Source organism: Abramis brama (genome assembly GCF_963993115.1).
Source record: "Abramis brama genome assembly, chromosome: 19".
Taxonomy (NCBI): Eukaryota; Metazoa; Chordata; class Actinopteri; order Cypriniformes; family Leuciscidae; genus Abramis; species Abramis brama.
In genome coordinates, this window is record NC_139981.1 from 30,759,558 (window position 1) to 30,777,737 (window position 18,180).

General features: G+C 36.7%; 1 protein-coding gene across 1 annotated transcript in view; it reads left to right on the forward strand.

Annotated features, from left to right (window-relative positions):
• Positions 1 to 2,132: 2,132 nt before the first annotated feature.
• Positions 2,133 to 18,180, forward strand: part of prkn (parkin RBR E3 ubiquitin protein ligase) — a 153,560-nt gene continuing 137,512 nt past the window's right edge. The window contains exon 1 of the mRNA XM_084093279.1: positions 2,133 to 2,222. Within this exon, the coding sequence (XP_083949405.1) occupies positions 2,216 to 2,222 (7 nt within the window). The 5' untranslated portion in view covers positions 2,133 to 2,215. The remainder of the gene's footprint in view (positions 2,223 to 18,180) is intronic.

An 18,180-nucleotide genomic window follows, 5' to 3' on the forward strand; every position in this document is an offset into this window, starting at 1 on the left:
TCCTTTAATTGATGGTCTGTCAATGTATTTTATGATTTTATGCACCCAAAATTATGAGAAATGTAGTTTTGTTGAGAAAAGCTCACAAATCGCAGCAATTAGTTATACAGTCTCAATTATAATACAATCAGTCTAACATGACTTGAAAGCAGCAATAATCATTCGCATTCGCATAGACTAAAATGTTTACCTGATGAACACAAGATCAAATTAACTTCTATTGTTCTGTAAGTTATCTGTTTTATTTTTCTTTAAAGTAATCAGCTATTCCTGAAAAACGAAACATCTAAAAAGGAGTCTGTCCCTTGAGGGAAAAGGAAAAATATTATAATCTGTCATCTAGCTCATTAATATGCAAATTGAATCCTGTTTAGTCAGTCATTTTACCATGCGAGTAAGGTTGTTATATGCCACATCATATTTGTAGAGATGTAGAAAACATAACATTGATGCCTTTTCAATTTGAATATTAATGAGGTTTAAATCATTTGCTGCTCTTCCAGATTTAACAGGTTCTTGCATTTATTAAAGTGTACACAACAAACATCTTCGTAAGATAGATCTTTAAACAGGGCAAGCAATTCTGGGACAGACCAAATCCTATTTGGAAGAGTTAAATGGCTCTGTCTTTGAACTGAATAATGCATTGACAGTGCACATCAAAATATGCACTGCATTTTAGAGTGAAAGACCAAGTAAACCAAAAGCCACTCGTGCAAGTTCAGCAAATACACAACAACGTTACAATATGAGAACCTCAAAAGGTCAATATTGAACTTCACAATTTCCATGAAACAGTCTTGGACTTGCAGATTTAGGTAACCACTAAACTGTTCAGATTTTCTTGGATGTTGATCCAAATTGGATCTGTGATTTTGACACGGGAAACTGCTAAACAATATTGGTATACAGTTGAAATTTGCAGAAACAATATTTTAACTTGTGTGCTGGTGCAACAATTTGGGAGGGATTGTGCACCAAATTCAGCTGGCTTTATGATATTTTGTAAATTGTTAACATCTCAAAAGTAAGACCACAAGATAACATAAAACTAGTAGAGGTATATTTCAACAGGATTATTCCCAGGTCAGCCTGGAAACAGGTGAAACGAACAAAACAGAAGTCCATTTCACACTTTTATAAGCCCTCCAAAAAACAATCAGGCACTGGTATAACATCCAGAATTAATATAGGGCCTGATGAAATATCTGCAGTATATGCTATACCTGCAGAAAAAAATATTTTGTTAGAATTCAATAAATAAATAATGGGTAAATAATAATAATAATTACAAAAAATATAATATTTATATCTGTCCCACATTCTGACTGCAACTGTGTTCTTGCACAATTAAACATTTGATAATAAAACCTAAGAAGTGACACAATTTGGAGTCAGTCTTCAGCTTGGCAGGAAGACAAGTAGAACATATATCTATCCATATCTATCTATTTTTATTTATTTATGGTAAATATGATGTAGTGTAGGCAAAATCTATAACACTGTTATAATTTAAAATGTATTTACTTTGTAAATTTGTATTTTAGCAGTAAATTTAGTAAATTTGTACATTTAAAAATTGATGTTAGAAAATAAGAAGAAACTAAAAAACAAATCATAGTTTTAAGCTGCATTTAGACACATTTGGGCAAAGATTGGGAACATTTTAATAAAATAAACTAAAGCTCAAATATATTTTTAGTATGAGGTGAAAAAACATTTTGTGACTGTTTGTAAAAAAAAAAAAAAAAACCCTCTGCTCAAGTACTGGCAATTTTATGATTTTATGAACAGAATCGTTGCATATTTTTGTTACCTGATTTTATATGCACCTGCTCTGATCATCACCATCAAACTGTGGATTTACCTCCAATAAATCACTTGCAAAGAACATGCTGGTCCAATAACTTCCTCTGACGTTTATCGAACCAGGAAATGTAGTTTTTCCACCGCTCAAGTCTTTAGCACTGTTACCTGTCAGACCCACCTGAATTTGAACTAATCATGTTGTAGCTGAATTAAATTTAGAGAAATTCAGAGAACGTGTCATTCGTCATCTCCTACGCTGATTATTTCCCCTCCGCTGCAGAGCGAGCTCTCATGAACTACATTTCCCATGATTCCGTGCTGTTTTGCCCTGTTAGCGCACGCGACATGTCAACAAACACCAAAGTCACACACTGGAGTGAATCTGGGCTGTAACAGATATAACAGCATGATCGGTAAGCCCATATTTATTAACAGCTACCTATGGCTGTCCGTAGGCTATAATAACTATGGCTTTATTTCCATTTGAAACAGATTTCAGACCGGTGATGTTGTGTCATTTGACATTAGGCTACCTTCACATGACAGCTCATTGCGCTCTTCAAATAATCAACATAACACAACATAATTGTTTAATAAAGAAATAAGGCATAATCATATAAAATGTTGTAAAATGTATCTCAGTGTAAAGCATTGGGTTCTAGGTTATACTTAAAATTACGCGAATTCAGAGAAATGTGAAGGAGAGTGTTGACAATCATGAACATTTTAACTTTTTCACCAACAAGATCTACTACTATTACTAATATGAGGCTAGTTGATTTTTTACCTTTTTTTTTTATTTTTTATTCAGAGTGAGTTTTGGAAGTGTGCATTTATTTGCAGACACCTTAAAATATTTATGAAATAGGCAACAAAACAATTCAAGAAACAGCAAAAATGATAAGGTAACATACAGAAATATCCAATATTTGTTTTCATCATCTTTTCTTAAAAATGGTATAAAAGTTTTTCATAAATTGTATAAATTTATAGCATTTAAATACATATCAGTTGCTCCAACAAAAATGTGACAGTATACCTGATATTAAAGAACACAGTTCAGCCATTTAGTTAAAAATCCCTTATGTAGGCCTAGTTGACTGAGTATATGTTGGTGTGATTTTATTGTGTGCACCTATTTACCCAACAGCTGTTAAAATTGATGATACTAAAATTTGGATATAGAGGACATCATTTAAAAAAAGAGCTTTAGAAGTACTAGATGTTTGAAACCCACATACAAAGACAATACAATAATTTGTGTCAAACCATTGAGTTACAGAGAGCTGTCAGACCTTTGAGACCCAGAGAGCTGTATGACCTTTAAGAAAACTTTCCTGTGTGACATGAAGACATTAATGCTCATATGAATCAAATGCATTTAATACTTGGAGGAAATCATATTTGCAGAGTCTTCTCAGATAGAATACCATTGTTATTTTGATCTATTTTTCATCTATAGGTCTATTGTTTTTTAAATAATTATTTTATTGTGTCAATAAGCATGCTTTATTTTTTTATTTAGCATAGGCCCAATATTTTATCAGTTGAGCTTCATTCTCGTGTTACGCAGCATGTTTGCGCTTCAGCAAGAGGTTTGTTCTCTGTCGTCATGCAGGTTCGGTTGAGTTTCTGTTTTTGTTTCCTGATCAATGTTTATATGTGAATAAAAGTCTAAATTCAATCTGTTTATCATATAAAGAGATCAAGTCTCTTTAGACAATTTGGACTAAACTGCACAATTTATATGAATTAGTTTTACAATCTTTTTATGAACTTTTTGAAGCGTCAAAGCGGTAGTTGCGTAGCTGTTAATGGAGGGAAAAAAGTGATGACAGAATTCAAATTTTGGGGCGAACTATCCCTTTAGTCTAAGTCCTGTCTGTGAAACCAGGCCTATATAGAATTCGATTGTAGCATATTTTCCGGTAAAACTTTCTCTCATGCATCTTTCAGCAGATGTTTTCTCAAAGCAAAATTCTTTTGTCCTTTTTTAGGTGTCTCGCATAATTTTCTGACCGGTCATATTCCACTTTCTTGTGCCTGCCTAGATTATCTGTGAAAAATGATATCAATGTTGAATCTGAAATAAATCGTTAGAGCTTCTCAGCCTGAGTCTGCCTTTGGACTGCTGGGCTCTGAAGAAGACGTATTGATTGTGTCTTTTCGAGTGTCTCGGTACGGGGCTCGCTGATCCCCGCGAGACAGGGATTTGGTTTGAGTGAACTGACTGGCGCTTGTCTGGCAGAATGAGCATGAATCAAGCAGCACGCCTCCACCCTCAGGCACAGCATCTCCTGCTATTGGAACAATATCTGTGCCAATAGTCATGTCACGTAAGCTTGTTTTTATATTGACTGAGCTGTGAGGAGAACTAACTCTCGTCCCGCCAGGGTAGAGCATGTTCAGCAGCACCAAAATCTGTCTTGCATCAATGGAACTGGATATGTTTGTTGATTAGAAAAGATTTAAAATGGCTTGAATTGGATGCAATAATCTTGCATCTTTTTAATGTTGAAATGCTGCACTCCATACAAATGCTTATATTCAGAATACCGTGCTGAACATCTGAATGCTCTTATGACAGTCTGCAATATAATTAATTACTTTTGACATACAGTGAGGAAAATAAGTATTTGAACACCCTGCTATTTTGCAAGTTTTCCCACTTGGAAATCATGGAGGGGTCTGAAATTGTCATCGTAGGTGCATGTCCACTGTGAGAGACATAATCTAAAAAAAAAAAAAATCAGAAATCACAATATATGATTTTTTAACTATTTATTTGTATGATACAGCTGCAAATAAGTATTTGAACACCTGTCTATCAGCTAGAATTCTGACCCTCAAAGACCTGTTAGTCTGCCTTTAAAATGTCCACCTCCACTCCATTTATTATCCTAAATTAGATGCACCTGTTTGAGGTCGTTAGCTGCATAAAGACACCTGTCCACCCCATACAATCAGTAAGAATCCAACTACTAACATGGCCAAGACCAAAGAGCTGTCCAAAAAACACTAGAGACAAAATTGTACACCTCCACAAGGCTGGAAAGGGCTACGGGGAAATTGCCAAGCAGCTTGGTGAAAAAAGGTCCACTGTTGGAGCAATCATTAGAAAATGGAAGAAGCTAAACATGACTGTCAATCTCCCTCGGACTGGGGCTCCATGCAAGATCTCACCTCGTGGGGTCTCAATGATCCTAAGAAAGGTGAGAAATCAGCCCAGAACTACACGGGAGGAGCTGGTCAATGACCTGAAAAGAGCTGGGACCACCGTTTCCAAGGTTACTGTTGGTAATACACTAAGACGTCATGGTTTGAAATCATGCATGGCACGGAAGGTTCCCCTGCTTAAACCAGCACATGTCAAGGCCCGTCTTAAGTTTGCCAATGACCATTTGGATGATCCAGAGGAGTCATGGGAGAAAGTCATGTGGTCAGATGAGACCAAAATAGAACTTTTTGGTCATAATTCCACTAAACGTGTTTGGAGGAAGAAGAATGATGAGTACCATCCCAAGAACACCATCCCTACTGTGAAGCATGGGGCTGGTAGCATCATGCTTTGGGGGTGTTTTTCTGCACATGGGACAGGGCGACCGCACTGTATTAAGGAGAGGATGACCGGGGCCATGTATTGCGAGATTTTGGGGAACAACCTCCTTCCCTCAGTTAGAGCATTGAAGATGGGTCGAGGCTGGGTCTTCCAACATGACAATGACCCGAAGCACACAGCCAGGATAACCAAGGAGTGGCTCTGTAAGAAGCATATCAAGGTTCTGGCGTGGCCTAGCCAGTCTCCAGACCTAAACCCAATAGAGAATCTTTGGAGGGAGCTCAAACTCCGTGTTTCTCAGCGACAGCCCAGAAACCTGACTGATCTAGAGAAGATCTGTGTGGAGGAGTGGGCCAAAATCCCTCCTGCAGTGTGTGCAAACCTGGTGAAAAACTACAGGAAACGTTTGACCTCTGTAATTGCAAACAAAGGCTACTGTACCAAATATTAACATTGATTTTCTCAGGTGTTCAAATACTTATTTGCAGCTGTATCATACAAATAAATAGTTAAAAAATCATACATTGTGATTTCTGGATTTTTTTTTTTTAGATTATGTCTCTCACAGTGGACATGCACCTACGATGACAATTTCAGACCCCTCCATGATTTCTAAGTGGGAGAACTTGCAAAATAGCAGGGTGTTCAAATACTTATTTTCCTCACTGTATTTGACATTTTAGCTTTTACTCAAGCAATTATTTTAGGGTTAGGTGTCTCTCAAGAGCACAATGGTTATTGTTCATGTCATGATCATTTACTCAACTCTATCTGTGAAATGCAAAACGAAATGTTCCAATGTCTGAGCTGCTTTTGTCCATACAAGGAAAGTCTATGATGGTTTATACTAGCCTGACGTCGTCATACTCAGATTCTAGTCAGAATATGAGTCTGATACTGCTCCATTGGGCTGTGATTAAGGGGCGTGTTTTAACCGAACCAGGAAAGAAAATGCCTCTGCACTCAATTGGATAGACCTACAACCAATCAGAGCAACGGAGTAAGTGACGTATGTTCTTCATTCATCTTTCCAATCGACAAATGCCTTGATCACGGTTCTCTGTTCCTCTTTTAAAATTAATGCGCTGTCGATATCTTCTATAACAGAATCGATGACAGAATCTACATGATGTTTCATAAACAAAGTTCGGGAGGAGCACGTCAAATATGCATTTATTCTATCTGACTTATTTGTAAGTGTGAACTCGTGAAATCTCAATTCTCCAGCGGCAGTCATCTTTGTTCTAAACGAATTCAACCCAAGCGCTCTTTGGTGACGTGGATGATTACGTTACTGTTGATCATCTGTCCATAATCGTATAAAGCCCGCCCTGACAATTTGATTGGTCCGAACAGCTCTGGTTCGAGCATAATGGCTCCACAATGGATCAAGTCCAGACCGAACTTCCCGACCTAAAAATGTTGTGGGCGGGGCTAAGTTCGGCTGGCATCTAGGCTAGGTTTATACTGTCATAAATGACAAAAAAGCTCCATAAAAGTATCATAAAAATAGTCCATAATGAACATAATATTCTATAAATCTTCAGAAGAAATACAGATTTATAGAATATTATGTACAAGTCAGACCAACATTCAACTAAATTGAAGTTGTTTTTCACACTGTTAATTTAGTGTCGTTAGTACTTCAATATCAGCTTACTTTATTTGATTTAGTTGCCAAGGCAACATTTCTAATTTCAGTTCATTTTTTTAAGTTTAAGTTTTTTGTTAACTATTTATATTTTATTTCAGCTTTATTTCAATCAATGAAATCGATCCTTAATAGTTTTAGTTAGAGTTTTAGTGTTATGTCTTGTGAAACATGAGAACTGATGGCCTTTTGTAAGACTTTAGTGGGGCTTAGGCAGTGTACATGTGTTTGTGTGTTCTCTTGCTTGCCTGTGTAAATATCAGCACTTTTTATTTCTTGCTTCACAGAAGAAAATGAATGATGTGTGGAGAAAGGTCTGAAGCCTCTGATGGGGAAGAATTGTTGGATTTTTTTAATAAAAAGCCATAGATTTTCTGAAACAGAATGATGATTTAGCATTATATATATCATTTTCATTACCTGTTTTTTTTTTTAAATGTCAACCAACCTTAAAATAAAATAAAGTGCATGTTTTATTCCTGAGCTGTCAGACAACTTTGTGTAAGAGGTATTTGTGTACGTGCCGTCTCAGGATTCAGAAGTGTAGTCGCTGTCTTCTGTCAGGTCCTCTTCGGATGTCTCTGAGTGTTACAAGAAGTTGAAGGAGCTGCATTTTCTGTGGTCTTACTTGAAAACCATCTATATTTGAGGCATTTCCCCACTGTAGGTTTTATCTCTTCCTTTTTTAAGCATGCTCTAGTTTCTAAATACAACACTTCATTTTACATTTTGTCCTGTCCTGTCTTTCTACTGTCTGCATGACGTTGCTTATGGAAGCTGAGAGACACTCTCTGGTCTGATTCGTCATAGCATCCTACAGTGTGTTGCTGTATTGCTCTTAGTCTGCATATAGATAAAAGAACAGCTTTCATGCTTGAAACCTTTCATGTTTATTGGTCACTCTGACAAAAAAAGAAAGAAAGGAAAGGTTTTAACATTTTCTGAAGAAATGTGAGCGATGCTTGACCATTCAAACCTCACCGGCACCGCTACAATATGCTAGACCTCAGTTGTTACCAGGCTGTTGTTGTGCACTTGCTAAGGTGTTTGACTGCAGTCGGTTACTTGGCTGTTGTTTGGTTGTTTTGGGTGGTTGCGGGCTCAAGAGAAAATTGTATTCAGTTCTCTCTAGATAGTATGATGATCGCACAGTAAAACAACAACTCAACTCTCCTTGACCAGCTGTAGAGTTGAAGTAGCCTATCGTTCATGCCTTTAGCAGCCCATACTAATTCTCTAAGTTCCCTTTAATAGAAAAATATGCATTTTCATTCCTTCATACATGGTTGCAACAACATTTAGTTCAAATTTTTAAGTGCCATTGTTAAAAAATGCTATTGACTGAAATTTCAAAGACGTTCAGTTCTTATGCTTTAAAATGTTATGCCATATATGTACCTTCCTGACAAAAACAAAACAAAAACAAATTAAAACGTTTAAGTGAATAGAGGTTGATGATATTTAAATGCGTTGGTGTAGATATAGAAAATGGGTAAAATTCAACAATTTCACAAAAAAATTACAAAAGTGAAACTCTGCATATGATGGAGCCACATTGAGATCCACATATCTCTGGAAATTAACCATATTGGGCCATAAAAATTAAGATGCCAAAAGAAATATTTGTTAAGAATTGGAATCTAAACCGATATCTTTAATACTTACAGGCTCGCAAACTTTGGGCAAAACACACAAGAAACGCTTTTGCCATTTTTGAACTGTCAATGTTGGCATTTAATGCAAGATGTCTAAAGTAAAAAGATTTAACGAATAGACCTACCAATCTCTGTGTAAAACTAAAATAAAGACACTGTCATCTTCCTAAAGCCATTTTTACCCCCTGTAAAATATCTTCTGACTTCAAATATCAGGTGAAAATTGTCGTTTTGACCCAATAGTGGATTACTCAGAAAATATACATCCATGACACTGAATATTTTGAAAAATCAGTATTTTTAAAAACTGCGTTACACGCCACTGCTGGAATCCACACACATTTGGCGGGTGTTAATGTCAAGCCCTGCTTATAATAACAAATCAGGGTTTGTGTACTGATATGACCATTACTTTTTATGGCTTTTAGTGTTTTGAAAATTGTGATGGGATTTGGGGCTTAATTTGATCAAAATACGGAAACTTATTAATTTTGGATGACTAATACACACACACACACACACACACACACACAAAAGCTAGCTGCTCCCTGACTCTTCTTTGCTGTTTACAAGGCTGTTATAGAGACCGATGTCTCAGGACAGCTATTTCAGGGATATCTGTCAGGCAGTAGGGACATGTAATGTGCAATATACCCAAAAATATTGCTTGCTGCATTTTTAAGATGGGATAATACTGTGCGCTTCTCATAACAATCATATTTTGTTGTAAAAGCCATTTGAGGTTTGCAGTACCGTCCCCAAAGCAGATTCTATCAGGGGAAAATCAACCCCACTATAGACCCTGAACGGAAACACAGGTAAAGTAAAGGGTTTGTATATTGGGTTCAGCGCTAATGTTTTTCCTGTGCTGTCCTCTGGTGGAGACGGATAGAGACAGATTGACAGTGGATATCTGTCCAAAGTGGAAGTGATCAGGGGGTCAGGAGGGTCTGCTTATAAACTCAGTCAGAGAGAGAGAGAGCGAGAGCGCCGTGTCGGTCCTCTCTCGGGACGGCAGTGCAAAGGGACAGGATTATTTACTCGCTGTGTTTGGAGTCCAAGGAGAGAATAAATTGCTATTGATTTTTGCAGTTAAGTGTCTTTCCTGCATCCAGACTGACTGTGGGCAAAGAATAATTTGCTTTAATATGTATCCACATTCGTCTTACCTCTTTTTCTCCATGTCCAAAGTGGACGTTTTTTTGACGCAGCATTTTCTCTCACTGTCAGCACTCAGACCCACTGTGTGTATGAAAGATGAAAAGTGATTTTAAAGAGTCCTGAATGCAGAACATAGGGATGGACGAATGCTGCAGGCGTAAAATCATATTATAAAATCATAAATACATTGCATTAGACTCGGAGCCTTTGTGTAGATCTGTTGAGGCTGCTGCTCATAACTGAATCTGAATCTTAAATCTTGAAGTTGGCATGTACTGTATTAGGAATGCTATTTTAGGACGCAAGGGCCACAGAGCAGCAGTGGACTCAAGCTGCACGCGTCTCTATTTGCATGTTTTTATCTTATGCAAACTTTCTACTTCACTGGGGAGTTGAAAGTATATGTTGGGATATGTAGGAAGACAATGTGCCTGTATTGTAGCGGTAATACAGTGAGACCCAGTTACTGCATAATGAATTGTCTATTCAAATATCTGTAAATTTGCAATTAAAGAGCAATTTATGAGTGACATTGTTATGTGAATAAACAAATATAGGGCTCTATATTAACATTTATGTGCATGAGGCACAGTCAAAAATGTAGGGGCAGAGTTAAAGTTTTTAAAGAAATTAATACTTTTATTCAGCAAGGATGCATTAAATTGATCACAATTGACAGTAAATACATTTATATATGTTACAAAAGATTTATTTCTATTTTAAATAAATGCTGTTCTTTTGGACATTTGAAAAAACATTGATTTCAACATTGATAATAATACGAAATGTTTCTTGAGCAGCAGATCATCATATTAGAATGATTTCTGAAGAATCATGTGACACTGAAGACTGGAGTAATGATGCTGAAAATTCAGATTTGATCACAGGAATAAATGTTATTAATAGTATTATTGCTTTTACTGTATTTGGATCAAATAAATGCAGCCTTGGTGAGCACAATTGGCTTCTTTCAAAAACATTTAAAAAAATCATTTGAACGATTAACGGTGACTACAGAAAAAAATAATATTCACTACATGTATTGCTTGTATCTTTTTTATCTTAAATGTGTGCAGCTTTAACTGTCCAAATAACTAAAATACATTTTGACAAATGAAAATTAATATAAAGTGCTATGAAGCATATCATTCTCATTAGTATGAAAATTCACATTCATGAACATTCAAATATATATGAAAATACTTCAATCAAACTTCATAACTAACATTCTATGAGGTGCACATAAACTACCTCACATTGTTTTTTAATTGAAGATGTCCTTCTGGTGTCTGCATTGCTCATGAATATTAATGACATTACTTGACACACAAGTAACTTATTTGCTAACTGGCAGATATTTTTCACTAATCAGTTGGTGAATTAAGGAATCTGGTGAAATTGGGGCTCATGAATTTTTTATGATGTTACTTGACTGGACTTCTACAAGTCTAAGTGGACGTCTACAACATCTGCATGACCCTAGTCAATTTAATAAGAAGTTCTACTTGTTCAGAAATCATAATTACTATGTGCACTTGAACGATTTTAGACGGAATAAAAATGACTTTCATTTTCCATTTCATAAATGCCATGCAAAAAAAAAAAAATAAATAAAATAAAAAAAACACACACGGACATAAACGAAAATAGCAGTCTGAAGCATCATTTGCCTATAAGGTTTTATCTGAGGTTATTATGGTGTTATTTATAAGTTTTAACCAGGTGTCAGATGTGCAGGTTTTTGCACTGCTCTATATTATACAATGAATATTTTCGGATTGCACAGATTCGGCCTGTGGCGTTTATGATCACTAGTCCCACTGCTTTAATTAGCCTCCAGTAATAAGCCTCAAGTAATCAGGCTGGACTTTACATAAAATGATCATTGCGTTAATTAGCAACAGTTTCTAATGCACAATCTAAGCATATCTATGCCACAGAGCCCCTAGTCACATTCTGTTTCAATTTGCATTCAGGCAAATTGGGTTAATGCAAGCATCTACCTAAATTCATTACCATAAAATTAATTTGTACTCATCTTTGAGGTTTGTACATTTGTCAGAAACTGAATAAAGTCACAAGAAACCCATCACAAACTCCTCCGTTGCGCAAGAGACTGTTGGCAGTATTAGCAGTAGAGGTCGAGTGATTGATCGTTTTTGCCGATTAATCGGCACCGATAACCGATATCTGGAACAATCGTTATCGGCAAAAATCCATACTGATATTTTTCCGGGTTGCATCCGTTGTTTGAGCGGCTGAGAAGGGTGTGCTGGCATTATACAATACGAGAGCGACCTGTAGAGGCGAAAAACAAACTATCACTGTCGCCTCTAGGAGTTTGTTTTGACACGCAAGACACTTTATATGCGGATTTAAAACATTTGTTATACATTGACAATAATACGAGATATAAACTCGCAATTGCGAGAAAAATCAGAGTTGCAAGTTTGTTTCTCGCAATTGTGATTTATATCTCGCAATTCTGACTTTATAACATGAAATTCTGACCTTATATCACGCAATTCTGAGAAATAAAGTCAGAATTGCGAGATGTAAACTCGCAATTGTGAGATAAAACGTTGCAATTATCTTTTAAAATGTTTTATTCTGTGGTGGAAACAAGCTTCCATAGTAATGTTTGTTTTCATTAAGTATCTATTGTAAAAAAATTATCGGTTGATTAATCGGTTACCGGCCAGCGTGGGCCAACCTAGATATCGTTGTCGATAAATGTCACTAATGGTCGACATCTAATTAGCAGTGATTAGCAAGCACGAGTTCCTTCTTTGAAAAGGTAATCTTAATCTCATGCTGTTTAGGGCTGATGGTATGTGCATCAGGAGAGAGTGTAATTATCAAGTGAGGTTTTGGGTTAAAGGTTAAAATCCAAGGGTGATAGACAATCTTCATTTTCAAACGCAAGCTATTTCTCTCCGGAGCAGAACTCTTTATATTCCTTTCATAGAAAGTCAGTTCATTTCCCGCTGAACATGGAAATGACTAATTTTCCATTTACATCTTTCAACATTTCAGAGCTTTTTATAACCCGATGACCTTTTAAGAGAACAAATTTGAGATTTAAGGCCAGACTATTTACTGCTTTTCAGGCTGCCAAGAGGGAATTCAAATAGCGTATTTTAATCACATATTAACATTCGGGAGCTCTTTTAGCTCTTTATCTGAAGCCTGATATGTCTTTTCAGTCATATTTCCGCTTATTGGTTCCACCCGAGGCTCAGAAAAAGAAGAGACTTTGAGAAATCGTAGCTTTGCCGTGTGCTGGCAGAAAGGAAATTGGTGTGTCAATCACAGGTTTTCATATCTCCAAGCGAGCTGTCATGAGAATCAGAGAAATGGATGGAGACGCTGAAAGCAAAGAGTGGCAATAAATAGCATAGGTTGGAGAAAGTGAGTAAAGGGGTAGATACCACAACAGCAGAGTGCAAGTGCTGCTATCTAATTACCCCCGCACATTGCAGAGCTATTGCTGAAATTGAACAGGATAATGACTGCACTGCTGTCAGTCAATACGAGCACAGGGTCAGTGGATTTGCACCGATATGTTTGTCGCTTGAGCTTAAAGTCTATCATTAGGCCACTTTTAAGGGTCTACAAGGTCGTTTATGTCCTGAATGCTGTCATTCATTGCAGCGCTTTCCAGATAATGGAATACGTGCATCGTGCCTGAATGTCTGCGGTAAATAACAGCATAAAAGGACAGCTTAAACCCTTGTGCGTGAACAAAATACAGTGCGTGTTGTTTTCCGCTGTGACTGGGGAGACTGAAAGTTTTTCAGAAATTAATGAGCTGCGAAGATTTCTTTTATGAGAGAAATTTCATTCTTTTGAGGAGGCTTTTATCTTTAATATAATATCAGGACAATGTCACCCTGACCTTTTTTGACTCCCAAAAAATGTCAAAATGAATTATAATTCTGAAATTAAAAACATGTTCATTGTAGAAGAGGTGTATTGATCCATTATATGTCTCTGAAATGAATTTTTATTATATATATATATATATATATATATGTATATATATATATATATATATTATAATTTTTTTAAATAAAGTAAATAAATCCTATATAATCCTATATAGTCAATAAAGAAAATGCAGCGTGTTATTGGTCACTATTTTTACTGAAATTAATGTAAATGAGGACTGGGCTGTCTGTCAAGCTCCAAAATTAGGTCAAAGGGGACGATTATCAAATGGAAAGCTTGAAAGATCAAGTCTCCGTTAATTGTAATTGTATGGAAAAGAGCAACCAGGACATTCTTTAAAATTTCTGTTAGAGATGCACCGAAATTTCGGCTACTGAAATTTTTCGTCTGAAAAAGCTATTTTCGGTTCTGTTTCGTGCTCAGTGGATTTTATGTTCCACAGAAGTAATGCAGGTTTAGAACAACATGAGGGTGATTAAATTCTATGTATTTTTGGTCACATATTCCACTTTGACATTTGAAACGCTTTGTAATCTTCATGTTTCTACCAAGCACAAAACCTTCATTCTTGGGCAGTGTCTCTAAAATACCTACAATTTGTGTGTGTATAGTCTTACTGCAGGACTAATGCGTTTTCCCTCTCTTGCTCTTAGGACCCCAATCCCATTCTTGAAACACCTCACTTTGATCCATTTTCCCTGAATTAATGTTTTATTGTTTAGTCAATGATTAGACCTAGGAATAATTTCATGGTTCAGTTGTGCCGGTGTGTGAATAGCCACCTGAAACACGCTGGGCTCCTTCTCTGAATACCTCACTTTATAATTAAAACTTGAGGATGGGGTCTGGAAAACAAATTCTGCCTGAAATTGGAATTGGTTACACAGACTCATGCAAATGTGAGATGGCGGCAGCCGCCCCAGGCCTGACGTGAAGGTGAAACATTTCTCTCTGGGAATAAATCACAAAATGGGAAAAACTAGAGAAAAGATTAGAAGAGCAGTACGTACAGTATGTTAGTCATAGGCCAAAATCTTCACAATAACGGTATCACATTAAAAAAAAAAAAAAAAAAAAAGCAAATGAATTAAATACTTCTACATTTCGTTTAAAAAATACATCTCATTTTAATTCGGAACTTTGGAAATTATTCATAACAAATGATTGATAAATGTGACACATTTCACTCAGAGTTTATTCTGTCATACTTAAAAACTTACAGTATATACTTATAAAACAGGATATATAACACCTAAGAAAATAGTTTTCTTTACATTTTTATAAAACATATATTCAGTATTTATATAAATACTGTAGATGCAGAACCCCCCCCCCCCCCCCCCCCCATCAAACAGTTAGATTTTCTTAAAAAGAAATGGATAGGAAGGACACTTTAAATGGATCAAACGTGATAGTAAAGACACACTTATCTCGGTTTCCACAAAAATATCATCATATTAGAATGATTTCTGACACTGAAGACTGGAGTAATGATGCTGAAAATTCAGCTTTGGTCACAGGAATAAATTACATTTTAAATGTATTTCTATACAATTTTTATAACAAATTTATAGAACAGTCATTTATATTGCAAAATATTGTTTACTGTATTATATTTAAATAAATGCAGCCTTGGTGAGCATAAAAAACTTAATAAGCATTATAATTATAATTTTCTGTAAAAAGATATTACTGACAAACCTTTGAACGGTAGTGTATTTAGATAGAGAAATAGACAGACAGACAGATGGATGGTCGGATGGAGACTTCTGATGTATTTATTTTAGTAGGCTGGTTGTTTTTAAGAGCACTTGTGCAGTGCTTTTAACTCTGGGACCTCTTGGATTCAGGCAAACAGAACACTTACTTTAAAGAGACTGCAGCACAATGCTAAATAAACAATGCATTTTTCATGTAGAGCTCTTGAACCAAATCTAGCATTTTCAATTTCATCCTAGCTTTTCCTTTTTATGTAGCCTCATCCTTCTTGTTTTAAGTGCTTTATCGTTTTGCATCTATCAGCTGCTTTATAAATGTCTGGTGGGCTGAAGCCAGTGTCCCTCAGGTGTGCTGGCCCCGGTGCCACCGGCACAGGTCGAGTCTCACTGCCTAATTACCATTGTTAATGATGTGCCTTTCTGCTCAACCTGTGCCTCAGTGATGGGCCATGACAGACAGACAGTCACGCTCTTCTGTCCAAAATCATCAACACCATTTGGTCCGCCTGTCAGTTTATTGCCTCCAACAGCAGTATATGAATTTATCTTCACAGAGACGGGGTCAGTAGATGTCAAGGCGAATCAGGGATGTTCATAATCTGATTTGAGGGACCAGCCGGGGACACAGATCTCAGCCGAATGGCCTGTGACATCATTTTAGACTTTGAGGCTTTTTTCACACTTGCTTCAATGGCTTGGTATGAACCCTAGTTTGATTTCGCCCATGTTTCACCATGCAGGTCTCTCATTCCTCATGCAGAGGATTCATGTGTGATTCGCTAGTGCAGGTTCAGACATGATGCTCAGTGTTGGGGGTAACACATAAACAAGTAACGCGAGTTATGTAATCTGATTACTTTAAGTAACTAGTAATGCATTACTTTTAAATTTATAACAAAATATCTGAGTTACTTTTTTAAATAAGTAACACAAGTTTATAGACTGACATCTGTCCATGAGAGATATGCAAACCTGCAAGAATGTTAAATAACACATATAATCTCACTTTATTAACCAATGTCTTTGCTGCTTACCTTTGATGATCCAGTTCAACCATGCGAATAAGCAAAAATGACTAGTTAAGCATCACATGTCTGTTTCCTTTTTTATATCTGAAGTAAGAGTGTTGAACTTTCTCCTCCTGTGTCCTATTCTTCTGCAATCCAGAATGGCAGCGCAGCTGAAAGGTTTGTTTGAGCTGCGCCCTCTACTGGACAGGCGTGAGTTTGCATTTCCTTTAGCCTGAAGCTTATTCATTTCACTTTTGGTGTGCAAGCATCTTTACATTTGCCAAAAATAAAAAAAGTATTTCCATGAAAAGTATTCTAACACATTACTTTTAAAAGAAACTTTCCCCATCACTGCTGCTGCTGCATAGACACACATAATCCTGTTGCAGATCTAAGCAGGTGGAGCTGGGGGAGGTGGAGGGGTTCAGCACTGCAGTTTACAGCAATCATTGAACCAGACTATTTAAATGTTGAGCAAGCAATCTCATTGGCTGCAGGATCAGCAGAGGCCAATCAGATTGCTCCATGCGGTAATGATGTAATTAAAGAGAACATATCAGCCAGTGCCCTCTAAAGTTTCATGAGTGAACTACATATTAATCATCCTTGGTGTGACACACAGATTCACAGATAACTTGAACAATAACTATAATTAATTAAAACAATTAAGCTACGGTGTGTCATTTGTAATTAAATGATCAATTGTTTCAACACTTTCCCTATATAGATTTATTCAATTTTATTATAGCTGAAGTTGTACATTTTTATGCACCTTTAAGTAGTGATTTACTGCATGTTTCCATTAGCTCTTTCCAGAGAAAAATTACTCGTTCACTGTGCTAATAGGAGAGGACGGATGGAGGAGGGTATATTTCCTAGTGCCGCTGTGCGCCTGATGAACAGCGCTCGACGGAATCAATTTGGCCATTGGTCTGCGGATAACTCTCCTCTAGACAGTGCCGCGGGCCTCTCGTCTTTTTCTCCTGTACTCCCTTTCCCCATTTCTCCTCTGCCCTCCTCCTTCCCTTCCATGTGGATGGATAGATAGCACTATACAGTAGGTAGTTCTGTGTCACTACCACTGAGTTGTGGCCCAAACAACGCTGTCTATTTTTGTCCTTCCAGTCATATCACTAAAAGTCGAGAAGCAGGGAATGAAAAAGCCTTACAGTAGTATTTGTTCTCTTAATTGCTCAAACGGAGTTCTGGAATGGAAGAATCAATCTTCTTTATTGTTATGGTAGGGGAAATTAAAGGCAATGGAGTTGGCAGTATTTTATGGTGCTTTTGTCAGCGCTGTAGCGGTGCTTTATTGCTAATCAATGGCAAGTAGACCGACCTGAGCCCAGGGAAAGTGGCCTGCAATGTCAGCTGTTGTTCCTAAGGTGTTTTTACAGTAATCACCTTCTTATTTCCATGAACATTATAGGGATGTGCAAAACGACATATTTTCTAAATCGACTAGGGCAGTGGGTTAGTCAATGAAGCAGTCCATTAGTCTGTTTCAAGGAAGTCTAGTTAATTAGGGTCCATCAGACCCCGATCAGAGGTGTTTCTTAGAGGGTGTGCACACAGCCCAAATTTTTGTATTAAAAAAAAACTTAAATAAAAAAAACACCTGGACGGAGCATCACACTGACTTATATACGTCCCCCAAAATAAAATA